The sequence below is a fragment of the Podarcis erhardii genome (assembly GCF_964252035.2).
Source record: "Podarcis erhardii genome assembly, chromosome: 7".
In the NCBI taxonomy this organism is placed as follows: Eukaryota; Metazoa; Chordata; class Lepidosauria; order Squamata; family Lacertidae; genus Podarcis; species Podarcis erhardii.
The window spans coordinates 18,971,358-18,998,791 of record NC_138511.1 but is presented as its reverse complement, the minus strand read 5'-3'; the positions used below and the strand labels follow the sequence as shown (position 1 = coordinate 18,998,791).

Genomic DNA, 27,434 nt, shown 5'->3' with positions numbered 1-27,434 from the left:
GAAATTTCAGATATAGCTATATACCGTATTTCTCACTCCATAAGACGCACCTGACCATTAGATGCACCTAGTTTTTAGAAGGGGAATGCAAGAAAAAAAATATTTTTAAAGGGAGCTCTGAGCAGAGCCTGTATGCATCCCAGGCTCTGCTCAGCGCTCCCTTTTACGAGCCGCATGGAGCCTGTGTGCTGTGCTTGCAGGCTTTCCCCCAGGAGGGAGAAGGGCAGCCTGTCACTGACGGACTGCCCTTCTCCCTCCTCGGGGGGAAAAGCCCCCAAGAGCCGCACACATGCTCCACGCAGCTGGTGAAAAGGAGTGCGGCCCTAGGGGGCTTTTCCAGGAGGTTGGGGAGGGGACTGAGGGGCTGCCTTTAAAGAGCGTGCAGCTTTGGTGTGCTTTTCTATGAGGAGGGAGAAGGGACGGACGCATCCAGTCCGTCCCTTATCCCTCCTCGGGGAAAGCCCCCAAGAGCCCTGCGCTCTTTAAAGGGTGCGCGGTTCCTGCGGGCCTTTCTACGAGGTTGGGGAATTCCCCCACCTCCTAAAAAAGCCAGAAGAAGCTGGTGCACCCTTTAAAGAGCGTACTGCTCCTGAAGGCTTTTCTACTAGGAGGGAGAAGGGACTGACATGGCCAGTCGCTGGGGAAAAGCCCGCAAGAGCCACGTGGAGGGTGTGTGTGGCTCTTGGGGGCTTTTCCTGCTTGCCTCCCGCTTGCATTCTCTCCATAAGATGCACAGACATTTCCCCTTACTTTTTAGGTGGGAAAAGTGCGTCTTATGGAGCGAAAAATACGGTAATCCCTAGTGTAGTAAGATAAGACCTTTGGAGCAGGAATTAAATAAATAAATAAATAAATAAATGAACCGCCCTAATGGAGGCTGGACAGAGCCTGCCGCACCATCCCAGCCCTCATCGCTGACGCCACCGGAGCAACTGAGCCGCAATGGTCTGACCGGAGAACGTGACTGCTCTTTCCCCGCCTGCCTCTGTCCAGGTGGAGCCTCTCACTTCTTTTCAGTAGGCAGCAGCAGCAGCAGCAGGGCCCACACTCCCTTCCTCCCCGCCAGCCCAGGGGTGGGGGGTACGTGGGTGTTCCTTCGCTGGTCACAAGAAGAAAGAGGCATCACTACCACCCCAGCCCTGAAGGCCGAGCCCGGGTGCACCTTGCCTTGCCCCCCAATGGCTCAGGCCTTGATGAAGGAGCCTGTTGTGGGCGCACCTGATTGCCTCACCTCATGTCCCCCCAGAAATCTGTGCCCGGAGCCATGGGCTCCCACCCACCCCATGCTACCCCCCCTTTTTCGTGTCGTCCGCTAAGATGTGGAATTCACTCCCCACAGCGATGTGCCTGGCATTATGCAGTTTCTATCAAGTGGGGAAGATGCACCTGTCTACCTGGGCTTTTGACCCTTTAGATGTGTATTTTTCGGACCCCACCTAAGTTTGGAGCCCACACTTTAGGGTGGAGGGTGGGCAATGAATTAATCGAGGCAAAACCTCAATACTGGCGTGTCAACGGTGCTGAGACAGCTGAAGGACAACCGTAGAGATTCCCTTGGGATCATGGCTCAATTATAAATGTTTATAATCAAATTCTACACGGGGTTTTGCCCCTCCCCCAATGCCCGCTTGGTGTTTCTCCTCGGCATTCGCTCCATCTTGGTGATCTGCCTTTGGGCCACGTAGATGGGCAGTTGCTTCCTGATTTCCAGAAAAGTCTGGTTCGTGGTTTCTGGGATCATCTTTAAGATGAAAAAGAAGGTGGCAGCACATATCGGACAGCAGATGAGGAAGCTGAAGAATCCGATGTATTTCTGGAAAGGAACAGGAGCAGCAACACACACACAGAGAAACGGGGCTCAGCAACATGAGTCAAAAAACTGAGTTTTAAATGTGTTATAAACATGCAACACCAGATGGCGCTGTAGAGCAGGAAACTTTTCTATGCGATTTTACATAGAGGTTTTTTTTCTTTTCTTATAAAGATTTAATTTTTATGACTTATCTATAGTGGGGGTTTTTCCCCTGTGTGTAGATCCACCCACAGAATGGCATAAGCTTATTAATTTAGCACATTATATTTCCCAGTGCTTTTTTCCTTCCAGGAACTCAAGGCCGGGTTATCTCGTAGAATCATAGAATTGTAGAGTTGGAAGGGACCCGCCTGGCAAGGGTGTTCTGGTCCCACCCCCTGCTACAATGCAGAAGTTACAGCCAGAGAATCCTCTGAGATAGTTGGTTCCACTGTCGACAGTTCTGCCTGATGTTTACCTGGGATATTCTTTCTTGCCATTTGAATTCATTGGTTTGGGCCCTGCCCTCTGGAGCAGCGGGGGTGGGGAGCTTGCTCTGTATTCTATGTGGCAGCCCTTCAGATATTTGAAGATAGCTACCAGATGACACTTGAGTCCAACTCTGCAATTCTCTATCAGTGCTCTGTCTTCTCTTATCCAGGCTAAACATACCCAACTCCTTCAACTGTTCCTCATAAGGCTGGGTTTCCATCTCTCTCTCTCTAGTAACACCCCAGAAGGGAAGTATTGGGACCAGGTGAGGGTAGGCATGGAATGTGCATTCTCCATCCTACCTAAGGTGGGAAAGGTCTATGGCAATGGGCGTAGCCAGGATTTAGGGGGCGGGGCAGAACACCTACCTGTCATCATCCTCTGTCTGGCTCTGTCTAGCAGATTCAGAATGAAATGTCACAACAGCAGTTGTTTCCAATTCCTTTCTTTTGACCCCAAGTGCTCGGAAAAAATCTGCCAATATCTTTCTACAATTTATACTTTTACTTAAGTATTTTTATTTAATTACTTGATTTTGGGGGGAGGGGAGGAGAGCTGCCCCGCCAGGCTAGGCCCATGACTGTGGCTCGGGGATAAAGGTAAAGGTAAAGACCATTAGATCCAGTCGTGGACAACTCTGGGGTTGCAGTGCTCATCTCACTTTATTGGCTGAGGGTGTCGGCATGCAGCTTCTGGGTCATGTGGCCAGCATGACTAAGCCACTTCTGGCAAACCAGAGCAGTGCACGGAAATGCCGTTTACCTTCCCGCCGGAGCGGTACCCAGTGGCGTAGCATGGGGGGTGCAGGGGGGGCCGGCCACACCGGGCGAAACATCTGGGGGTTAGGGTTAGGGGACGCAAATCCACAGGTTAGGGGGCGCAAATCCATGGGTTAGGGGGCGCAATTTACTTGCCTTGCCCCGGGTGCTGACAACCCACACTATGCCACTGGCGGTACCTATTTATCTAATTGCACTTGACGTGCTTTCAAACTGCTAGGTTGGCAGGAGCAGGGACCAAGCAATGGGAGCTCACCTCGTTGTGGGGATTCGAACTGCTAACCTTCTGATCAGCAAGTCCCAGGCTCTGTGGTTTAACCCACAGCGCCACCTTCATTCAATTCCTGGCAAGTTCAGGTAAAACTGGGAGCGGCCCCTTCTCTGAAACCTTGGAGAGCCACTGCCAGTCCGTGTAGACACTACTGAGCTAGCCAGACCAAAGATCTGGCTTGATATGAGGCCAGTGGCGTAGCGTGGGGGGTGCAGGGGGGGCCCGGCCACACCGGGCGCAACATCTGGGGGTTAGGGTTAGGGGGCGCAAATCCACGGGTTAGGGGGCACAAATCCATGGGTTAGGGGGCGCAAATTACTTGCCTTGCCCCGGGTGCTAACAACCCACGCTACGCCACTGTATGAGGCAGCTTCTTATGTTCTTATTCAACCCTTTACCTAGAATTAGGAGGACTAGAATCTAACGTTTTGTTTTTTTACAGGAAATACCATAGCTCAGTGTCAGAGCATCTGCCTTGCATGTAGAAGTTGCTCAGTTCAACCCCCGACGACTCCAAGTAAGGCTGAGAAGGACTCCCTATCTGAAACTCTAGAGAGCCTCTGGCAGTCAGTGTAGACAGTTCCTTAGCTAGATGGACTAGCGAGGGACAAGGCAGCTTCCTAGGTCCTCAACATCCTTCTGCATGCCAAGCAGATGCTCTACTGCTGAGCTGCAGCCCTTCGCTGTAGAAGGTTCAGAACACCCACGGACCACCAGAATCACTCACCTGTATATTGAGGAAGGCCACAATGCTGAAGAAGTTTAGGAACCAATGCACAAATCCCCCGACCACATAGGCTGAGGACCGCGAGGACTGAAGGAAAATCTCTGCTATTATCAGGTTGGGAAGAGCACCTGCGTAGAGAAACGGGTTCACTGCTCGTTGGGAGGAGATTTTTTTATTTTTATTTTTTAAAACGAGAACTATTTTTTTTAAGTGGTTTAATCTTGCCTCTGTCTTTACGGTGTTTTTTTAGTAACTGCTTAACTGTTTATCTGTTTTATTTTCTCATTGTTGTTGTCATCGTTATTTATTGGCTTTATATATTGCCCTTCATGACAAGATCTCAGGGTGGTTCGCAGGATAAAATACAAGGTAAAAACGCAAGTAAATAGTTAAAACAAAAACAACAAAACAAGAAAAAAAACCCCATACATTGAGGTATTTTGTTGGGGTCATTTGTTGTTACATATATTTTAACCACAAAGTGGATTTAAAAAAAGTTTTAAAGTTGGGCCATACTTTGATGCTTATTTTCTACACCACTTTGTGAAGCCCCCCCCCCCCGAAAAGCAGATTAGAAATCTTTCAAACAATCATTTATAATATAAAACCATTGGCCTCAAAATGGCATTCCATTTTTTTAATGGGTTTTTCATGTAAATTGCTACAAACTACTTTTATTCAGAGATCTTCTGAATATACCATTAACAAACATCAACAGAAAACAGGATCGTGGCACTTCTGCGGTTCAATACGAAGCCCAGTAGATTCTTCAGTCTTGGAAACCCATCTACTATTATTTTCATTATTAATTTGCACCCTGCTCTTTCCACAGAACCTGAGACTCAAGGGATCTTACGAAACTGTAATCTCATATTTAATCCCATTACGTTAAACCATGGGTAGGCAAACTAAGGCTCGGGGGCTGGATCTGGCCCAATTGCCTTCTAAATCTGGCCCGTGGACGGTCCGGGAATCAGCATGTTTTTACATGAGTAGAATGTGTGCTTTTATTTAAAATGCATCTCTGGGTTATTTGTGGGGCATAGGAATTAGTTCATACATATTTTTCAAAATATAGTCCGGCCCCCCACTAGGTCTGAGGGACAGTGGATCGGCCCCCTGCTGAAAAAGTTTGCTGACTTCTGCATTAAACTGTAACAATGAAAAAACAAACAAGCCCAAAATCTGTTAAAATGCAGATAATAAAAACCCTAAAAACACCAAGGCACTTTCCTTAAAAACAACAACAAAACGCTCAGTTCCCAAAGGCCTGCCAGAATAAAACAGTCTTCACCTGCCAGTGGAAGGACAAGGAGAGAGTCGGCCTAACCTCACTGGAAAGGGAAGAATTGCTGGGATCATTAGGGCTGCACTATTTTGTATGAGTTTTTGCTGGCACTGTGTTTTTTTATTGCTGATCTACACCTGACTCTGGCTCCTGACACACTGTGGTGGAAGGGGCTGAGGATAAATAAAGGCTTTGGATGCCTGACCACCCTCGATCCTTGAAACCTTTTGCTCTTCACATCCTGCGCCTCCTCCAAGGAACTCTGCGAATCACCTGAGCACTTACTAGGTCCGACGGCATGTCCCATGAGGAAAATATTGATGAGAAACGCATTGACGTAAGACATCGACACGGCATCTCCCTGTTGGAGAGAGTTGTGGGAGCATGTCAAGCTTGCTAGGTTTGGGCAAAGTGCTTTTGATGTAATCGCTGATACTACTGGTAAGTCAGACGCTGTTTGCTCAGGAGAGATCACTTCCGACTGGGAAGACTCCAGAGGACAGTGGCACTGAGTTGCGCCCACCACATGTGCATGATGTCACCCGCATGACACCCCCCCCCAAACCTGACCAGGTTGACTTGGCCTGCGAACATGCTTCACCGTGCCACATCCCTGGCGATTCTCAAAAGGACGCGGTACAGCCAAGCGTCTTCGTCCTGGTGCGTCCTCTTGAGGATTGCCGCAGGGTTTGGGGGAGGCCTGGCCCCCTTCTTGAAAACGTGCCAGTGTCAGAAGAGCATCTCTGATGGGATAGCAAGGGAAAGGTCTGGTCCTTTTTTAAGCACCTTGTGCTGCACAGAAGGGTTGTTAGAATCCTCGGTCCTGTATGCCTGAAGGTCCTGTATACCTGAAGGAGCGTCTCCACCCCATCGTGGAGTGGAGACTGAGGGCCGGACACTGAGATCCAGTGCCGAGGGCCTTCTGGCGGTTCCCTCATTGCGAAAAGTGAGGTTATAGGGAACCAGACAGAGGGCCTTCTTGGTAGTGGTGCCCACCCTATGGAACACCCTCCCTTCAGATGTGAAGGAAATAAGCAGCTATCCTATCTTTAAAAGACATCTGAAGGCAGCCCTGTTCAGGGAAGTTTTTAATATTTAATGCTGTACTGTTTTTAACACTTGATTGGGAGGCGCCCAGAGTGGCTAGGGAAACTCAGCCAGATGGTGGGGTATAAATAATTAATAATAATAATAATAATTATCCAAACCAAATATGACCATTTTGATAAGGTATGGTCCCCACGTATCAACTGTGTAAATAGGAGTGATGTTAATGCGAGGCCTCGATCACTCACACTCATTTATAGAGAGCTGCGACCTATTCCAAGGCCATATCAGCCTTGCTCCACACACCCTCCTTCAGTGTGTTTTTGCCCAGCTGGAAATGTGCTCTTTGAACTCTGATCATGCCTCTTGCATGCCTGGTAGGAGGTGAGAGAAGGGGTTTGGGAAAGTGTGTGCAGAAAGCAGCCTACTCTACAAAGGCAAATGACGTGAGTTCATTGCTCAGCCTACTTTTGCTTCCAGGTCCACCCACCACTGACATGCAGTTCTCGGTCTGCAAAAGCTCCCAGACTTAGCTCAACTGTTTAGGTGACATGTAGAATGCCAGCACATGTTTTAAAATAAAGGTTTAAAGATACAGTTGTACCTTGGAAGTCGAAAACCAAATTGCAGCTTCTGATTGGCTGCAGGAATCTCCTGCAGCTAATCAGAAGCCGTGGAAGCCCCGTCAGACATTCAGGTTCCAAAAGAATGTTTGCAAACCGGAACACTCACTTCCAGGTTTGCGGCATTCAGGAGCCAAAACGTTCGAGTTCCAGGGTGTCCGGGATTCAAGGTACGACTGTAGTGGTTATAAACTGTTTAAATAATTTCATTGTTTTATTCCTATTGTGAAACTCTGAGGGCTTTTTTAATTTAATGAACAAGTGGTATATAAATTTTGTGAAAGAAATATGCAGTTGACAGCTTCATCTGTCTGGGGGCAGGTGGATTGCAGAGGTGGGGAAACCCAACATGCAATATGCACCAGGTGCCTCCTCTCTGGTGTGCACAGCAATGTGAAAACACAACTTGAAACGCAGCAGAAGAGAAGCGACGTCGCTGCATTTCAAAGTGTTAATGCGTACACAGCAAAAGAGGCATCAAAAGGAGTGATGCTCTTTCAGTTGCTAGCATGCACATAGCCAAGGAGCAATCGACGGAGTAACGCTTGGCTTTCAAGGACATCGGTGCTTGAAGAGTTCAGAAAAAACCAACCAACCTGAAGTTCAAGGTTCACGGTTAATACGATGCAGAGGATGGTGCACATGCCGAAACCAAGGAGCAGCAGGATCTTTCGCCCCATTGAGTCAATGTAAAATATCTAGAGAATGTAACAGCAAGAGAAAGAAAGCATGTGAAAAAGGGACACAGCACTCAGTCTCAGCTTAACCAACCTTGCAGGGTTCTTAGTAAGTTTAAAATGGGGGTGAGAGAGAGGGCTCAGAAACAAACGGGTGGGTCTTTTACCACCTCACCTTGATAGAGAACAGGGAGCCAAGTGGGGCTGTGTGTAGTGAGAGTATGTATGAACTTTGGCTGATGCTGGAAGCTGGACATACGGAAGAACATACTGCTCTATACTAGCCTTGGTGATCTCCCTGGGAACCTCACGAGGAGGCAAGATCTGTTGGAGTGTCAATGCTGTGAGCCCCTCCCTCCAAGGCTCAGGCCAGGTAGGGCCAGGAAAGGCTGAAAGCCTGGAGAGCTGCTGCTGGTCAGTGTGGACAATACAGAGTTAGATGCACCAAGGGTCTGACTTGGAATAAGGTGCCTTCCTGTATTCCTAAGTGCTGGCACAAAACTGCTGCTAAAGTTTGCAGCGCAGGAACATCCTTTGGAGCAGACTGAGCTTTGAGACTTTAAGGGGCAGAAAAAAGGCGAAAGTAAGGCAGGCTTACCCCGACAAAGACTGTAATGATGATGGCAACGCTTGACGCTACACGGATGTATGGGACATTATTTAGGTCAGTTCCTGTAGACAGGTAGATTCTCTCTGTATAAAAGTATACCTGAAATGAGACCAAAACAACTGAGACTTTTAGCTTACTGGGCGATGGTCCCGTTGCTGACTCAGGGTTTGGAGGCACTGTCTACAAAATGAAGCCTAAGATCCTTTCTCTCCAACTCCAAACTAGGGATGGGAAAATTGGTCCGTTTTTGTTTCTTTTCCAGCCTTAAATCCAGCTCTTCACATTTCTTCTGCACAGACAAGAACTGTTTGCAGTTGCCAACATACATAGGCAGGCAATCCTCTGAATCTCTGGCTATATGGGAATCAAAGGTCACTGCAGTCGTACCCACAAGGGGTGGGTGTACCTGCCAGTACCCCTTGTGGTGCCTGTGAACGCTCTTGGTAAATATCCTCTCAAAAATCTACAGTCTGCTTGAGATTGTTTGCTCTTTGTGCTCAGTTCCTGAAGACTCGTGCATTGAACATGCCCCCTTAAACATGCCCAAAAGGCACTGGAAGCCAGGACTGAACACTCACCCTTCCTTCTCATTCTGAAAACGGGGAAGGGGCATGAGAACATAAAAATACCTCTGTTCCCACAGTGGCCACCCAGATGCCTACAGGAAACCCGCAAGCCAAGCACAAGCATCAAAGAGCTTCTGTCTCGGAGAGAGTTGCTGTTGTAGGTGCCTTCCTCCCCGCCTCCGTTGGTGGGGCAGCGGTTGTAACAGCATCCGCACACCATCTGGGGGGTGATGCCCCCTTTTCTGCTCTTTCGGATGTGGCAGCCATATTGTTTCATGTCTCCTCCCCGCCCAGCAGCCATTTTGTGACTGGTGCCCACGGCACTCCCTCAACATTCCAAACATGGCCACTGGGCCCCCAAAAGGCTGACAGAGCTTGGATGCAAAACAAGCTCCGCCTATACTGCTTGTGACGCTAAATGCGGCGCTGCCTGTGCCACGAATTTGCCCAATCCTCTTTTAAAGCCACCCGAGGTGGTGGCCATCGCGGCCTCCTGTGTGGGGCCATAGTTCCATAGTTTATCTATGAAGAAGTCCTTCTTTCCCTCCGCCCTGAATCTTCCAAAGCTCAGCTTCATTGGAAGTGCCCTGGAACGCCAACTCTCAACACCCGCAGCCATTGGCCGTCCTTGCTGGGGTTGATGGGAGTTGTAGTCCAGCCACACCTGAACGGCCAAAGGTCCTACTTCCCCTCCCTTGTTCTAACCGCTTGTGGATATTGCCTTCCTTACTGCATTGACTCCAGAGAGCTGTTGGCCACACATCAAGATAATGACTGAGAGGACTTGCCACCGCAGGCTTGGGAAGCACAGCAGCTTAAGTGAGTTCATGCTCTTCTCCGTCTTCTCAGCCATCTTCTCCTGCTGCAGCTCTTCTATCTCCTCCTGCACGTCCTCATTGTGTCTCAGCTTCTGCAAGGCTGGAAAGAAGCAGCAATGGAAAAAGCCTTTGAATAGCGGGGGACAGAGGCTGGTGGGGAGAGTTTCTTGCAGTACCAAACACAAGAGGTGTAGTGGAGGGGGGGCAAAGACCAGTTACAAATTCTGCAGCGGGTTCCCGGTCTCCAGCATCCCAGAGACACCCAGCCAGCTTTTTGGCCACTGAGATGTTTCACCTCACCCGTTGTGATGCTTGGAGCCAATCTGAGTGAAGACAGGTCAGTCGGCCACTGAGGACTGGCTCCTAGGGTCACTCTGGAGAAAGACACCAAGGAGGAGCTGTTCTGCATGCGCCAAAGCTAAGCGTTTGGGAGCACTGCAAACATAAGCTGCCTCCGTTTCAACAGAATGGTGCTCTAGTTCTATTACCTGTCAATCGATCAATCGATTGATGGGTGTTCTGCTACATTCAATGGAGCTTCACAGAAAACACTGTGGGGATGTTAAAGATAGTAGGAAAGGATATATTGAATAAGTATTATCCTTCCTTCACTCAGGCTAGTGAAGTGATGTAGCAGAGCAAATTCCCTTCAATATAGCTGGAAGCTAGTTTGTAGATTCATTTGAATCTCTTAGTTTATTCCCGCTTAAAAGAATAAAGACACAAGAGTCTTTCTCAGTAAAGTAACAAAAAGTTTACTCACATTTCAGTTCACAGTTTGATCCCAGAAAGGCAGGCTTTACTTAGTGGTTACACAACAAACTGCGAGTTCATCTCATATGAAGACTGAACTCATGTGCTGCTGGTTGAGAGCTTACTTTTGAGTGATAGCTGATCCACGGCCATTTGGTGTACCTTTGGGGATTATTAATTTGCTGGTGAAGATCCATCATTGAAACAGTTCATTATCCTGGAAGAACTGTTCTGTCTGGTGTTGTGCTTGGAGCACCCTATTGTGACATTTGGAGCACCCATCATCTCACGTTTGTAGTATTGTGCCCGTAGCACCACTGTGCTCCAACTCACTTCCAACTATATTTTGGATAGGATATTGACTGTGGAAAGGCATTCTGCCTCTATTTCAGTGATCCTTGACAGTGACTTACCAATCCTACCATTCCTGGTTATGGAACATTTATCCGATTCTTATTAGTTTGTGACTCCATGCACATATTATATGTCTTCTGTTTATAGTGTTATAAAAAATATTGTCAGTATATTATTAGCCAACGTGTTGCTTGTTGTTGTTCAGAGCTGGCCGAGTGACAGTAGACAGCAAAAATTACCGTATTTTCCCGTGTATAAGACTAGGTTTCTTCCCTAAAAAATAATGTCCAAAATTTGGAGGCGTCTTATACACGGATAGATCTTTCCCATTTTCTTAAATCAGAGTCCCCCAAAATAAGGGGGCGTCTTATACATGGGGGGCGGCTTATAGACGGAAAAATTACGGTACATTAATAAGAGAACAAAATGGCTGCAGGAGAGCAGCATGGCAGCAAGAGAGCAAGTGAAGCAAGTAATTAAGACTGAGAAAATAGCTGCATGACTCGGCTCTTTTATGGAGTCAGCCAGAGCCACGCCCATCTCCCAGGTCACATGCAGGAGGAGGATGCTCCAGAGCAGTGGAACAGGAAGTTACTCTGGATGTCCCCTGCCTGTGCCCACTCTAGGGAAACAAGGAATGTTGCATTTGACTGCACCAATGGATTACATCCCACAAACACAACTGAGGTCACCTCGGAAGAAGAAACTGGAGCCCTCCACAAGAGGGGAGCCACCACTGAAAAGGCTCGCCGGGAAGGGTTAGGTGAGATCCCTGCCTGAAACCCCAGAGAGCTGCTGCCAGTCCGTGTAAGCAATACTGAGCTAGATGGACCAATGGTATGATTCAGTATAATGATTTCAGCTGTTCTCTCTCTGAGAACCAAGAATGACGGATTTGGAGTGTTGCCTAAGAGGCCATCCAGACTCACCCCACCAAACATACAACGCCATGTTTCATCCAGAAAAAGCACTAGGCGCTATCAGTTGTATTCTCAGATTGTCTTCTCAGATAAACACTAATAAGACTTTGAATGTTATTATCCCTCACCCTCCAATATGTAAGTGGTTCGTGTATGTGGTTACCTAGCATGGCCTTTTCTTCATCATTTTTCTGAATCAGTAGATACCTGGGGCTTTCGGAGAAGGAAGGGACGACAATGGTCTGAAATAATGCCAGTATTCCAGGGACACTTGTCAGTATTGGCCAATCTGCACAAGAAGGAGCAATTAATTTTATTTATTACATTTACACCCCACCTTTCCTCCAAGGAGTTCAAGGTGGCGTACATACTTCTCTTCCTCCCCATCTTATCCTCACAACAACCCTGTGAGGGAGGTTAGGCTGAGAGACTGGGAATGGCCCAAGGTCTGAGCCGGGATTTGAACCCTGGCCTCCAAGGTCCTAGCCCGACACTCTAACTACCATGCCACCCTGGCTCTTGAAAGGTATCAACTCAGATGGCACATCAGAATTGCCCAACGCTAAGGGAGGGAATCAATGGCCTTCCTGGGTCAGTGGGCACCTTTGGGGAAGTGCCATCGGTGCTAGCCATTGGCTGTCATGAGGGAAAGTGTGGCATGACACAAAATGGCTGCCATGGGGGTATAATACAAAATGGCTGCCGCGGGGATGTGGGGAAATGGCTGTTGTGGGGGCATGGCATTATGGTGGCCACATTTAAAAGAAAAAAAAGAAAAGAGACATAACCATGGGTGTGCCCCACATCAACAGGCAGGGGTGGGCACTATATCAGCTATCGCTATGCTTGCTCATAGAGAGAAGGTTTCTGTACAGTGGTACCTTGCTTCTCAAATGCCTTGGTACTCAAACAACTTAAAACCCAAACACTGCAAACCCAGAAGTAAGTGTTCTGGTTTGCGAACTTTTTTCAGAAGCCAAACGTGCTCTGTTTTGAGTGTTACACTGATTTGAGTGCCACACTTCCATTTTGAGTGGTACGCTGAGGTCTGTTTGTTTTTGCTATTTATTTTGCGTTTTTGTTTTTGCGGCTCTTTTTTTGTTTTTGTGACTGTGTGGAACCCAGTTCAGCTACTGATTGATTGCGTGCCTGCAGTACATTGTTTATGGATCAATGGTCATTTATGGATCATTTTATGGATCAATGGTCTCGTTAGATAGTAAAATTCATGTTAAATTGATGTTTTAGGGGTTGTTTTTAAAAGTCTGGAACGGATCAATTCGTTTGGCATCACTTTCTATGGGAAAGCACGCCTTGGTTTGGAACGCTTTGGTTTTGGAATGCACTTCCGGAATAGATTAAGTTTCTGCTTTCTTCACTGTGCAGCGAAATGCTAGTCACAAGGCATTGTTTACATTCCACAGTCAGAGTTGCTGTTGGGTTTCCCACGGGAATAGGAGACTGGATGTGACGTACACTGGTTTCCTGTTTTTTCACAGTTCTCTCGGTGTTTCAGAGGAGAGAGGAGTTGCTTCTCTGCTCTCGCAGATGCAAGATGCATGTCTGTAATCTCTCAGCATTGAAGTGTAAATAAAGTAAAGTAAAGTATGTGGCATGTACTGCTCATCCTTCCGCTGTGTAGAGGAGCCTGCAAACACAACAGTTTTTAAAAGTCTGGAACGGATCAATTCGTTTTGCATTACTTTCTATGGGAAAGCACACCTTGGTTTTGGAACGCTTTGGTTTTGGAACGCACTTCCGGAATAGATTAAGTTTGAGAACCAAGCTACCACTGTACTTCTCCTCTGTTCAGAACTGATGGGTCGCTGGCTGTCTGATCCTGGGATCCAAGTGGGCACATGTAAGACTTTTTGTGGGCACCATAGGTGGTACTGGTGGGGGTTCACTGGTGCTTGTGAGCACCACATGGAACTGGAGGGGTCGTGGAACTGTCTCCCTCAGAAGGTGGCGAGCTCTTCTTCATTGGGAGTTGAGTCATCTGTTGGGGACTCTTTCCAGCATTGCAGCATGTTGGACTAAATGACCCCTGGCAATACCTTCCATCTCTACAATTCTACCATGACCTTTGGGCTAAGAGGTGCTCCTCTCTGATTTACCTTCTTCGTTCCCCAGCATTTCAGGAAAAGAGAGTAGCTGAGCCAGGAGGACACCCACAGCTAGAAAGAAGTGAGGCAGCATGCCAATGGCTCCCCTCATGTTCAGTGGGGAGATCTCTATGAGGTACAATGGGACCACGATGGAGAAGATGCCTGGTTAGGGGATAAATCAAGGCATTATTCACAGTAGGCATGTGACAGCCATAGAAGCATACAAACATCTCCCACTTACCCAACCAGTCATTGTGTTCTGCAAGAGAGGGCATTCTGCAGATGCCATCCTACCAGGAGGTCCATTCCACATGATGGCCAGAATCAGGCCTTTAGTTTGGCGGCACGTAGCCTCTGGAACTCCCTCCCACTGCATATCAGGCAGGCGCCTTCTCTATTGCCTTTTTGGCACCTGCTATTTCAGCAGCTGGTATCTGTCTTGGATCCAAATCTGGCCGATGTGTGTGCTGTTGCTCTTTCTAAACGGTCTTTTAAAAAATATTTATAATTGCTATCATTATTGTTAGCTACATCACTGCTGGTGGGCCAGGTTTGGCCCATGGGCTGGAGGCTCCCCAAAGCAGTGTATACCTGAAGGAGTGTCTCCACCCCCATCGTTCTGCCCGGACACTGAGATCCAGCGCCGAGGGCCTTCTGGCGGTTCCCTCATTGCGAGAAGTACGGTAAGTTACAGGGAACCAGACAGAGGGCCTTCTCGGTAGTGGCGCCCACCCTGTGGAACACCCTCCCTTCAGATGTGAAGGAAATAAGCAGCTATCCCATCTTTAAAAGACATCTGAAGGCAGCCCTGTTCAGGGAAGTTTTTAATATTTAACGCTGTATTGTTTTTAACACTTGATTTGGAGCCGCCCAGAGTGGCTGGGGAAACTCAGCCAGATGAGCGGGGTATGAGTAATAAATTATTATTATTATTATTATTATTATTATTATTATTATTATTATTATTATGGTGGTGGTGGTGGTGGTGGTGGTGGTGGGGAGGTTCTTCTTTTGATATGTGCACAGGACGTCTTTGAATTGCAAGCACTGGTTCCTTCCCAACTCAGAATTTTCTCTTAACCCCACACCCTTATCCAGGAATCCAGGAAGTAGCCCGACTCACCTATGGTTATTCCAACGATGAAGCGTGAAACCATTGTGAACAGGAAGGCTTGCACCACAGTGGCGCAAACCATAAACATAGAGGACACCATGGAGCAGAAGCAATTGATCAGCAAGGCACCTTTCCTGGAAAGAGTGGGGAAAGGAAGGGAATGACTGGGCCAGTGAACATGTGGAATGATTGGAAGAGTTCCCCGCATCCTTTGGGGAAGCAAGATCTGCCAGGAGGAGCAGTTTAGGAGGTTGTGTGTCTCAGCGGGCTGATTCCTGGCTTCGCCAGCGTTAAATCTCTAATCCCGGCTCAGTCAAAGATACACCTGCGTAACTTGTTCATCCCAGAAGAATCATCCAAGGACGTGGTGGGTGCAGGACCAGAGAGGGGAGGGGAATTAATTGGGACCATAAAGCTGTATAACCTGGCAACCTGGCTACTTATTTTCAAGACTTATTTAATTCTGGTCATATGTTTAGCTTAATTTTATACCAAAAGGGATCCCAGGGAGGCTTAGTAAAACCAAAGCAAGGCAGCCAGTCCCTATCTGCAGGCTTACAATCTAAAAAGACCCCTCCCACAACAACAACAAAAGTCACGGAAGGAAAAGGGATATGGAGGGAATAGGAAAATAAAAATAAAAACTTGGGCACTTTCTAAACAGTGGTTCCTGTAATCCAAAGAATCCTGGGAATGGTAGCTTGTTAAGGGTGCCAGGAAGTGTAGCACTGTGAAAGGTACACTGCAGTCTTCGGGTTTCTTTGGGGAAAGCCTTGTGCTTCGAATACATGGTATGTACGCAGCCCTACTAGCATGGAGAAAGTCCACAGAATGAGGGAAACCATTAAGCAGAGGCTGGATACCTCTTTCCTTTGATGCGGTGTCTGATCTACACCAGCCATCTCAATGGCAATATGTCTTTTGCAAGATTCCTTGCATTTCTGATTAAAATCTAAGGGCAGTCATTGGCTGAGTTTTGCTCAGAGATGACCCAATGAAATCAGGGGGGGCTCGCTCAGTCTGGCTCATTCATTTGAATGGATCTGCTCTGAGTAAAAGCTTTGTCGAATGCCACCCAAATGATGGCATTACTTCAGCTGGCTGAATATCTTTTGTTAAAATGCGGGAAGCCTTTTTACAGGGTGAACCTCCTCAGCCAGAAGTTAAATCGAGCCTCGGCTGGGGAGACAGGGCTCAGCAGAAGCCCCACTCCCCTGCCCACCTGCCCCACGTCCAAAGTTAGGACTGGAAGTCCACTAATCACCAGGTCATCTATATATACCTTCCATATTCATCCACCATGACTCCTGCGATGAGTGCTCCAGTAAGGCCTCCAATAGGGAACAAACTGATGGCAAGGCCTAGCATGAAGAGCAGATACTGCTGCTCTCCTGGATTCTTCGCAGCATTACCCATGTCTTCCATGAGCTAAGAGAGGAAATCATATCATGGGCGGGGTTAGTGTATCCACAACACATCCTAATCAGAAGGAACTGGCACCTTTGCAGGTGCCACATAATACTCATATGTAGAACTTCTCTCTATTAGAGTGGCAGCATTTGCACTTTGGAACTCCCTGCCTCTTGATATCAAGCAGGCGCCTTCACTGTATTCTTTTCGGCGACTGCTAAAAACGTTTTCTTTTGAGAAAGCCTATACAGACATATAGAGCGTTGGTGTCTGTTTGAATCCGGTTTTTGGCTTACCGTTGATTTTAATTTTCATTTTTTTAAAAGGTTTTAAATAGTTGATTTCAACTTTGTAAAATAAAACCCTAAGCATTTCATTGTTTTCTTCTTTCTGTAAATGGTTCTTCCTCCAGCCTTGTCCACCAATGGCATCTACCAATGGTTGCTCAGAAGGGAATGTGAGCCTTGGGCTGAAGAAAGATTCTCCACACCTGTTTTAAAGTCCCACTAGACACTTTCGAGTTTTTGCTGCAAGAGACCAAGGCTCCATCGTCACCAAATGATTTCATTTGTTAAGGATGCTGAGAGTTGTTAGGAGACCCCTATGGCACTACGCTGAGTAAAACTTGGTGAGAAGCCTATCTTATTTTAACTAATATATATGCATTTATCTGCACTAATAATATACACATTTTATTTTTTGTATACACTAGCTGAAACACTGCACCACAAAATTCTGAGAAGTGTGAATTTTGAAGGGTGTTCCAGTTGGCAACTTGTTTTAGAAAGTGTATTCTAGGTAGTTGTGCCCTTAAAACACAAACTATTTCATATTTCCCCCCCACCCCTAGATACAACCTGAAAATATCTCTGATGACTTTAGCTGTGATTCCTGGATCGCAAAGGGTTCAACTAGATGACCACTGGGGGTCTCTTCCTACTCTACTGTTCCATGATTTGCTAACTCCCAGAAGCTTAGTCAGAAGCCCCTGTTGTAAGGACTTCCGGTCGGCGCCAGCGATTAATGGCGGACTTTTCCCGGAGCTCCGGGAAAAGCCTGCTCCGCAGGTTCGAATCCTGCCGCTACGGCGAAGCGGGGACCCTCAAAAATTACAGGTGGAGAAGCCTGTAAACAAGGAGGCTCGGCGGGTACCATTACGACCCCTCCGAACTGCGAAAGAGCCTTTTTAAAGGCTCCGGAACGGTGTCGGGGGAGCGCGGTGCTGAGAGCCGCTACCCAGTCCGTGGAGTGAAGCCGCATCGCCATTATCGGAGAGCGCTTATTTCTTCTGGCAAATTGGATCTGAAAGCATCTACTCGTGAGTAGGAATAAAGGCTTAAATTGGACTTTAAATTTTAAAAGATTTACCACCACGGGAAAGGTACAAAAAGGAAGTCTGCCTTACCGCATTGTAGTTAGAAGAAAGCAAAGAGATTATTAAGCTGAAACCTTTGAAGATTGCATTTGAATAACAAATCCATTGTTCAAAAGCAAGACTTAACCCCTCACTCAGCGGGCAGGAAACCGCCTGTGCCGCAGGGTCCTCTTACCAGCACTGGGGAATAGACTACCCAGAGGATGTAACCATATTGGATAGATCCCAAGCTGGTGACCAGCACTGTTCGGAGAAGCGAATATGTCACCTCCTACAGGAAATCAAAGCAGCAGATAAGAGCAGCTGTCAGGCAAAGCGTTCATCAATGCATAAGGTAAAGGGACCCCTGATCATTAGGTCCAGTTGTGACAGACTCTGGGGTTGCGACGCTCAGCTCGTTTTATTGGCCGAGGGAGCCGGCATACAGCTTCCGGGTTATGTGGCCAGCATGACTAAGCTGTTTCTGGCGAACAAGAGCAGTGCACGGAAATGCTGTTTAGGTTCCCGCTGGAGTGGTACCTATTTATCTACTTGGACTTTGATGTGCTTTCAAACTGCTAGGATGGCAGGAGCAGGGACTGAGCAACGGGAGCTCACCCCATCACGGGGATTTGAACCGCCAACCTTCTGCTTGGCAAGCCCTAGGCTCTGTGGTTTAACCCACAGCACCACCCCATCAATGCATAGGACATAGTTAATGAAAGACAAATGGCTTGGATCTTAAGGCAGTGTGGGCAGAGTTCTGCTCATAGGAGGAGTGTTTATGGTGCAAGGTGATATAACCTGTGGCCCTCCAGGTATTGCTGGACTCCATTTCCCATCAGCCCCAAGCCAGCATAGTCAGTAGTCAGGGCTAGTGGGAGCTGCGGTTCAGCAGTATCTAGAAGGCCCACAGTTCCCCCTATTGCTGGACCAAAGGCTTCTGGGAGCCGGCAGCATCATTTAGAAAAGAACGTAGCAGGACCTGAGTGCAACAGCAGAACGCTCCCCAGTATTCTGGTTGTGTGATGTCACTTGTTTGATGTGGGAGGGTTGAATTTTAAAAATGGCCTCTTAGGTCAAATTGGACGGTTAGAGCATGGTGGGGATAATGCCAAGGCTGCAAGTTCAATCCCCATGTGGGACAGCTGCATATTCCTGCATTGCAGGGAGTTGGCCATGTCCAAACTTACCCATTTGCGGACTACGGGCTTTGGTTCTGGCACTGCCTTGCTATCAATGCTTCTTCTGGTAGTTTTCATAATTGAGTCTCAGCTGTGGGGGAAAGGAGAGGGACATTTTGTCAGGCGGTTATTATCTCTTGCAACTTCTTTAAGAACATAAGAATAGCTAAACCTGGCATAGGCAAACTCCGGCCCTCCAGATGTTTTGAGACTACAATTCCCATTATCCCTGACCACTGGTCCTGTTAGCTAGGGATGATGGGAATTGTAGTTCCAAGACATCTGGAGGGCCGGAGTTTGCCTATGCTTGACTAAATGGTATGGACAGCTCCTCCTGACAGCCTATTTACTGGGCATCCCTCCTGATTTGTTTTTGCAGGGGTTTGATTTATGGCATTTAAACCCTATGGCTTCCGCCAAAGGATAATGGGAACTATAGTTTGCCCCTTACTGACCTACAGTTCCCCAAACCCTTTACAAGCTACAGTCCCCTTTAAATGTATGCCAATCACCAGTCTTTGCTGAGAGTTCACTTTGATTTATCGATTTTTAATTGCATTTATATACCACCTTTCTCCTATATATATTTGTGTGTGTGTGTGTATCATTTTCCATTTCCCATCAAACAAAAAAGATATTGTTTTACATCAAATTTCAAAACTCCATTTCTGCCTCCCTCCTCCCTTTCTGCGGTTTCTTATATTTATAGTATTACTGCAACTCCCAGTTTAAGCCTAATTATTAGTTAGCCCATATATTCGAAATTAGTTTTATCACACTGCACGTCTTTATGTTAAACCTGCTAATGATTGTATCTGTTTGCAATAGTTTATAAAATATTGAATAAACGTTTTCCACTCTAAATCAAAGATTCTGTCATATTGATTTCTTATTCTTCCGGTGAGTTTCGCCATTTCTACATATTCTAATAGTTTTTTGCTGCCATTCTTCTATGGTTGGAACGTTGTCTTCTTTCCATCTTTCGACAAATATCAAAAGAGCAGCTGTGGTCACATATATAAACAAGTTTTTATATTGTTTAGGTATCTCTAATCTCTAAAAGAAAAGCCTGTGGTTTCTTATAAAAAGTTACCTTAAACATTTTTTTTCCAGCTCATTGTATATCATTTCCCAGTAGGCTTTTCCTTCTTACAAGTCCACCACATATAGAAAAGGGTACTTTCTTTTTCTTTGCACTTCCAGCAAATATTCGATTCAGATTTATACATTTTTGCTATCCATTGCCCAGTGTATCATGCAAGATTTCACTTGCTCATTTTTTGATGGTGCATCTTATACGTTTCTGAAATTACCTTAATATTACTATCTAACAGGTCTCTCTCCAATTGGAATGATTGGTTCCCAAAACCTAACTTTTTATCTGTTTTAAACAATTAATTTAGTTGATAATATTGCAACCAGTTTATTAACATACTTGGCAATTCTTCAAACTTTTTAAACTTAATTTCACTACCCTCCTCACTTATTATTTTTTAAATAAGTTATCCAGTCTACATCCCACCTTTATCTCCAAGAAGCTCAAAGTGATATACGGTATATCATAGAATCATAGAATCATAGAGTTGGAAGAGACCACAAGGGCCATCGAGTCCAACCCCCTGCCAAGCAGGAAACACCATCAGAGCACTCCTGACATATGGTTGTCAAGCCTCTGCTTAAAGACCTCCAAAGAAGGAGACTCCACCACACTCCTTGGCAGCAAATTCCACTGTCAAACAGCTCTTACTGTCAGGAAGTTCTTCCTAATGTTTAGGTGGAATCTTTTTTCTTGTAGTGTGGATCCATTGCTCCGTGTCCGCTTCTCTGGAGCAGCAGAAAACACCCTTTCTCCCTCCTCTATGTGACATCCTTTTATATATTTGAACATGGCTATCATATCACCCCTTAACCTCCTCTTCTCCAGGCTAAACATGCCCAGCTCCCTTAGCCGTTCCTCGTAAGGCATCGTTTCCAGGCCTTTGACCATTTTGGTTGCCCTCCTCTGGACACGTTCCAGTTTGTCAGTGTCCTTCTTGAACTGTGGTGCCCAGAACTGGACACAGTACTCCAGGTGAGGTCTGACCAGAGCAGAATACAGTGGCACTATTACTTCCCTTGATCTAGATGCAATACTCCTATGGATGCAGCCCAGAATTGCATTGGCTTTTTTAGCTGCCACGTCACACTGTTGGCTCATGTCAAGTTTGTGGTCAACCAAGACTCCTAGATCCTTTTCACATGTACTGCTCTCAAGCCAGGTGTCACCCATCTTGTATTTGTGCCTCTCATTTTTTTTGCCCAAGTGCAATACTTTACATTTCTCCCTATTAAAATTCATCGTTTGTTTTGGCCCAGTTCTCTAATTTGTCAAGGTCGTTTTGAAGTGTGTATATGTTTCTCCACCTCCTCATGACAGCCCTGGGAGGCAGGTTAGGCTGAGAGGACAGTGACCAGCCCAAGGTCACCTAGAGAGCTTCATAGCCGAGTAGGCATTTGAATCCTGGCCATCTGGGCCTTAGTCTGACACTCTAACCACTATACCACATTGTTCGCAGGGTGATTATATGATGGTGAGCTCAGCACTCAGCATGATTTGCTTGTCAGGCATTCCTTCCTTCTACACTTTTCTAGGCATTTCCACGTCATTTTCCAAGCTGCAAAAAGTCTGTTCCTTTTTTCTTTTCAAAAATGTGTTTATTGCACTGGGGTGATATTGCCTTTTAATCCACTTCAATTGCACAAACCTAAATTTCTCCTGTGTGCTGGAAACCCTCCTGCAAAATGCATTTACTTACTTACTTACTTAATAGCGGTTTTTATAGCCCACTTTTCACTGAATATTTTCAGTCCCAGGGTGGGAAACAAAAAGTCTAAAAAGCTAGAGGTATGTCTTGTGGTAGTGAATGCTCGTGGCAGGGACATGCTTAAAGCCTGTGACTTGTCTCCTGAATGTTTAAAGAAATCACGAACACAGAGAGGCAGACTTCTGGGAGCTGGGAGCACCACCCAGACAAGGAGGCTTCCTGCTCAGTCTCTGCATGAGTGCCTGTTCTGGCTTTTTAATACAACTGATTAAGGCAGGGATAGGGAGCCTGTGGGCTCCATCTGTTCTTGGACTTCAACTTCCATCAGGCCCAGCCAGCAGGGCCAACAGGAAGCAGGGGTGGGAGTCGTGGTCCAACCACACCTGGGGGGATGACAAGTTTCCTACTCCCAGATTTAAACCAAGTCAGAAACGATGGAGGGAAAACCGAAGCAGTTGTCCTCCAAGGAAATCCATTGGGTCAACAGTCCCAGAAGTGGGTAGCGGTGAAGTCTGTCTGTAGGGAGCCAACCCACCCCCTCAAGGCACCATAGCTGTCAACTTTCAAATTTGAAAATAAGGGATCAGCAGCCTTGAAAATAAGGGATCAGCAGCCTCACCTGTCCTGGGGACAGTCTATGGGATATCTAACAATCCGAGATAGCAGCAGGAAGCAGCGGGAAACAACACTGGAATAAGGGAATTTCCCGCCCAAAAAGGGAAGGTTGACAGCTATGCAAGGCACAGAAACTTACCACAGCTTTCTGTTCTTGGAAGTAGAGGGGTGAAATCAGCCCCGCCCTGTTTTCTCTTGAAAGAAAGACATCAAAGGACAGGCAGTATTGCCAGAGCCAATCAGAGGAAGGAAGCTGAAAGATTCCATTTGGGGGAACTGTTGGCAGTTGGAAGGCCAGGTGATTGAATTAGGTATACCAGGATCCCATCGTGGCTGAGCAGCTGAGCAGTGAGCATGCCAGGCGGCCTTAACTCAGCCACATGCAAGATTGTTATTATTGGGTTGTTGCTCTAGCCGAGCCCTACTCAGAGTAGACCCATCGAAAGAGCCAGTGTGGCATAGTGGTTGGGAAGTTGGAGTAGGACATAGGTGACCAGGGTTTGGATCCCCTGCTCTTGACCTTGGACCAGCCTAACCTACCTCACAGGGTTGTTGTGGGGATTAAACCGGTTTCTGATTTTTAAAGCCCTCACAAAGATTCATCAGAGGTTTGGAGCAAATTTCCCCCAACAGACATATTTTTTTTGTAGGCAGTTCTCCCAGATGCAGTCACAGGACATCTCAAAACATTGCAAATAAGAAGCTAAGAGCTCCTAATACAGAAATGCTCAGTAGTGTGCTGATTGAGGCAAGATAATGATGATGCATGGCCCAATTCTGGAAAAATTAAAATCTTCCAGCTACAGTAGATTGGGTGGGTGGGAACTGGGAAATTATGTAAACGACAAAGCTTACTGTTGTGGGCCCCTCAGTTCTGTAAGAAGTTGGCAAGGCCGGCCCAACCATGAGGCAAGTTGAGGCAACCGCCTTAGGAGGCAGCATTCATAGGGACAGCAGATTCGGAATCCAAGGAATGCATTGGCTGCTGCCACTGCCATAGTGAGAGCAACAGCCCCAACATGCTCCTTGGAAGCCAGCAGCCCCCCAATGCCACCTCTGTTTACGGGACCATCTCTCCTGCTATGCCCCACAGAGGACCTAAGGTCCACGAATAACCATAGTTTAGAGGCCCTAAGGAAGTCAGGCTATCCACCACCAGGGCCAGGGCCTTTTCAGTGATGGATCTGACCTGGTGGAATGAATGCTCTGTTCCATGAGACTAGGGCCCTTCAGGATTTAATTCCTTCCATTGGACCTGTAAGACAGAGCTATTCCGCCTGGCCTTTAATTTGAATTCAGTCTGATCTTTTATTTCCCTTCTCTTCCCTCCCCCTCCTCTTTTATGAAGATTACCCGCTCTGAGACCCACAGCTAATTCTCCCCTGGCCTCCTCGCTGGCCCAAGTAGGACCAATTCAGCCAGCTAGCCCTGGGGATTATCTAATTTCCCCTAAATTGATTTCTGAATTTTGAATTTTATTGTTATTCATGTTTTTATGCTGTATTTTATGCTGCTTTTACAATTAAGTGTTTTAAATTTGTTGTTAGCTGCCCTGAGCCCGGTTTTTGAACCGGGAAGGGCGGGGTATAAATAAATTATTATTATTATTATTATTATTATTATTATTATTATTATTATTATTATCATCATTATAGAGGCATCTTGGCAAATAGGAGGCACTGCTCATTTCTTCCCACCCTTGCTTTTGATACAGATAGTTATTTCTTCCTTGTTCTGGATATTAGATCTTCCCTCACCCCTTTTGCCCTTTGGGAGGTGCCCCCCACCATTTTGTGGTTTGCCTCGGGTGTCAAAATATCCTTGGCAGGCTCTGGAATCTGGCCTGGTTTGGCAGCCCAAGATGGGAGAAAGGAGGAGGAGCAGGTGGCGGGCTGTAAGATTGGCATCTAGGGATGGCAGAGGAAGGTCCCTGTGTCAGGTACGGGAGGGGGGGAGCAGAACTGCTGGCGCTCTCCCCTGCCCCTCTTGACCAGCAAGGGGAAGGGACTGAACAGGTAGTGATGAAGGTGTAACGGTTAGAGTGCTGGACTAGAACTTGGCAGACGTGGGTTCAAACCCCCAACTGACCACAAAGCTTATTAGGTGACCTTGGGTCAGTCACCATCTCTCAGCCTGACCTACCTCATGGGGTTGTTGTGAAGAGAGGTAGAATTGTGTACACCACCTTGGGCTCATTGGAGGAAAGGTGGGCTATAAAGGTAATAACAGGTAAAGGGTAAAGGGACCCCTGACCATTAGGTCCAGTCGCAGACGATTCTGGGGTTGCGGCGCTCATTTCGCTTTATTGGCCGAGGGAGCCGGTGTACAGCTTCCGGGTCATGTGGCCAGCATGACTAAGCCACTTCTGGCGAACCAGAGCAGCACACAGAAACGCCGTTTACCTTCCCGCCAGAGCGGTACCTATTTATCTACTTGCACTTTGACGTGCTTTTGAACTGCTAGGTTGGCAGGAGCAGGGACTGAGCAATGGGAGCTCACCCCGTCGCGGGGATTCGAACCGCCAACCTTCTGATCGGCAAGTCCTAGGCTCTGTGGTTTAACCCACAGCACCACCCACGTCCCAAAGGTAATAATAATGACTGTCTAATCTTCAAGAGCCTGGGGACACCTTTGTAGGTGGGATCAGACTCACCCACCCAGAGCATTGGGCTTGTGCATGAGGTCACTCTGCCTTGTCTTTAAGAGCTTGGCGGGAAGAGCACATCAACTGTAGGGACATCTTTGTAGTGTCTGTGCGGTTATGAAGCTCTTGCCATGCCCACACACCTTGGGATCTTGACTAGCCGGTAGCTCAGAATCCTGACTTCCAGACCCAGTGCTTGGCTGTTGAGTCAGTACTGCTATTATCCTATATAAAGACCTCCCCTTTACTTTCAAGTAAAAGACGTCGTGTTTTGGGATGGGAACCTGACACTGACTTAGAACAAAAAGGCAATGAGTAATACTCGGTGTGCGATAATATACCGCCTTATAATTGTTCTTTAATAACTTTTAATCCTTGAATGAGATAGAACAATAGAACTGTAGGAGAAGCCGATATGGCAAAGAGTAACTGCTCATTTTGCATGTGAGTTCAATCGTGGGAGGCTGAAATTGCACAAGTCAAGTCCCAAGCAGGGTGAAGAGTTTAAAAGCTCTGTTTGTGCCAGGTCGATTCGGGGCTACCTAGTGTGAAAAGTGCTTTTAAGCTTGCTGGTCAAGACCCACTGGGCACACCAACTCTGGAAAGCTCTGGGATGTTCTCATGAGATCTTGCGGAGCAATGTCAGTTCCCCACGTGGTCTCCCTAGCCTTCCAGAGTGGACCTGGTACAAAATGACCTTTTAAGCTCTCTGCCTTGCTGGAGGAGTGGCGCAGCTCCAAGGATTTGCTTTGATTTTCATGTGAACATGAAACCCTTGGAACCGAACCCCTCAGTAAAGCGAGGGACTGCTGTATAAAGTATTGCACTCTGGTGTTTACGAATGATTGTCTTTTCTTTGTTACCTGTTTCTAATGTGATTTTATATATAGATATATAATTGACTCTACAATTAGGTGTGTATTTGGTAATATAATAATAGCAGTAATTCATGGTAGAAAAGTCTGAACAGAAAAAGAATAGGCTTTGGATAGGAAGAGAAGCAACCGTCATTTGTATACCAACGAAGGGCAGGTAGCATTACGAAACGGTGGATGGTCTTTGTTTTTTTTTGAGGCTATGCCGTTTGCCGCCGCTATCCCGTTTGGGGCCGCTATCCCGTTTGGCGCCACTATCCCGTTTGCTGCCGCTTTCCCGTCTGCCACCGCTTTCCCGTCTGCCACTGCTTTCCCGCCTGCCGCCACTTTCCCGTCTGCCGCTATCGGGTCTGATGCTATCCCGTCTGCCGCTATCGGGTCTGATGCTATCCCGTCTGCCGCTATCGGGTCTGATGCTATCCCTTCTGACGCTGTCGCTTCTGACGCTCTGGCGTGTTGACCGCCTTCTGTCCTTGTCCTGTAGCAGTAGTAGTAGTAATAATAATAATAATAATAATAGTTACAGATAGGTAGCCGTGTTGGTCTGCCATAGTCAAAACAAAATAAAAAAATTCCTTCCAGTAGCACCTTAAAGACCAACTAAGTTAGTTCTAGGCATGAGCTTTCGTGTGCATGCACACTTCTTCAGATACCAGAAGAATCTGAAGAAGTGTGCATATCTGAAGAAGTGTGCATGCACACGAAAGCTCATACCTAGAACTAACTTAGTTGGTCTTTAAGGTGCTACTGGAAGGAATTTTTTTATTTTGTTTTAATAATAATAATAATAATAATAATAATAATAATAATAATAATTTATTTATTATTTATACCTCATCCATCTGGCTGGGTTTCCTCAACCACTCTGAGCAGCTTCCAACAAAAGATTATAAATACCTGTGACGTCCGCCGGATTGGGAACTGGACCTGGACCTTCACCTTCTTGGCCATTGACGACATGTACTTCTTGTTTTCCAGAAAGGTCTTGCCGTTGGTTTCTGGGATAACCTTGAAGATGTAAACGAAGCTGAACACGCAGAGAGGCCAGAAGAGGAGGAAGGTGTAGGAACCAATCCGTGTCTAGAAAGGAACGTTGAAATAAGAAAATGAGAGGGGTGGGGGTGGGAAGGGAGATGGGCATAACCACAATATATAACAGGCATCTGGTTGGCCACTGTGAGATGAGGATGCTAGACTAGATGGGCCATTGGACTGATCCAACAGAGGTCTTCTTATAATCTTATGTTTATGTGATGATGATGATGATGATGATGATAATCAGGGGAGCCAACTTGGGCCCCCGATTATGGGTACCCAGCATGTGTGACGTCCTGACGTCATGCACACACACACCCGGCCTCGGAAACTGAATTGCGGTGGTAATCAGGTTCCAAGACCTTGGAAAGCCCCCTGAACCCAACTTCCAATGAGGAGCAGATAGGACTCGCCAACCTGGGAAGGCAACCCATCTAGGAGAAGGAAAACTGTTATCCTAAACCAGGGGTAGGCAACCTAAGGCCCGGGGGCCAGATCCAGCCCAATCGCCTTCTCAATCCAGCCCACGGACGGACCAGGAATCAGCACGTTTTTACATGAGTAGAATGTGTCC

General features: G+C 46.8%; 2 protein-coding genes and 1 long non-coding RNA gene across 7 annotated transcripts in view; 1 reads left to right on the top strand and 2 right to left on the bottom strand.

Moving 5' to 3' along the window:
• Positions 1 to 1,560: 1,560 nt before the first annotated feature.
• LOC309346841 (solute carrier family 2, facilitated glucose transporter member 5-like) lies at positions 1,561 to 22,579 on the bottom strand. Its single transcript, XM_081871088.1, has 13 exons — positions 22,446 to 22,579; positions 18,897 to 18,978; positions 17,900 to 17,995; positions 16,222 to 16,367; positions 14,949 to 15,073; positions 13,835 to 13,987; positions 11,881 to 12,006; positions 9,603 to 9,790; positions 8,295 to 8,405; positions 7,616 to 7,717; positions 5,635 to 5,710; positions 4,062 to 4,189; positions 1,561 to 1,813 (listed from the first exon to the last, which is right to left on the bottom strand). The coding sequence occupies exons 2-13, from the start codon at positions 18,963 to 18,965 to the stop codon at positions 1,595 to 1,597; spliced, it is 1,539 nt and encodes a 512-aa protein (XP_081727214.1). The 5' UTR covers positions 18,966 to 18,978; positions 22,446 to 22,579; the 3' UTR covers positions 1,561 to 1,594.
• LOC309347053 lies at positions 11,038 to 26,892 on the top strand. Of its 3 annotated transcripts, none has more exons than XR_014158797.1 (4): positions 11,038 to 11,604; positions 16,762 to 17,339; positions 17,863 to 18,058; positions 26,804 to 26,892. It is a non-coding gene; the product is annotated as an uncharacterized lncRNA (long non-coding RNA). The 3 variants fall into 3 exon arrangements; XR_014158798.1 differs by lacking the exon at positions 11,038 to 11,604 and having other exon boundaries at positions 16,374 to 16,977; positions 17,200 to 17,339; XR_014158799.1 differs by lacking the exon at positions 11,038 to 11,604 and having other exon boundaries at positions 16,374 to 17,339.
• LOC309346805 (solute carrier family 2, facilitated glucose transporter member 5-like) overlaps positions 25,826 to 27,434 on the bottom strand; it is a 20,368-nt gene continuing 18,759 nt past the window's right edge. For 2 of the 3 annotated variants that reach the window (XM_081871012.1, XM_081871010.1), the window contains 2 exons: positions 26,723 to 26,905; positions 25,826 to 26,303 (listed from right to left, as the gene is read on the bottom strand). In XM_081871012.1, coding sequence (XP_081727138.1) covers positions 25,989 to 26,303; positions 26,723 to 26,905 — 498 coding nt within the window. In that variant the 3' untranslated portion in view covers positions 25,826 to 25,988. The remainder of the gene's footprint in view (positions 26,304 to 26,722; positions 26,906 to 27,434) is intronic. The other variant, XM_081871011.1, reaches the window with a different exon arrangement.

Coding starts and splice junctions, on each gene's coding strand:
- LOC309346841 (XM_081871088.1), bottom strand. CDS start 18,965: ATGAAAACTACCAGAAGAAGCATTGATAGCAAGGCAGTGCCAGAACCA. Junction 17,996..18,896: donor AGCCCGTAGTCCGCAAATGG/GTAAGTTTGGAC, acceptor GATTTCCTGTAG/GAGGTGACATATTCGCTTCT. Junction 8,406..9,602: donor AGCTCTCTGGAGTCAATGCA/GTAAGGAAGGCA, acceptor GTCTCATTTCAG/GTATACTTTTATACAGAGAG.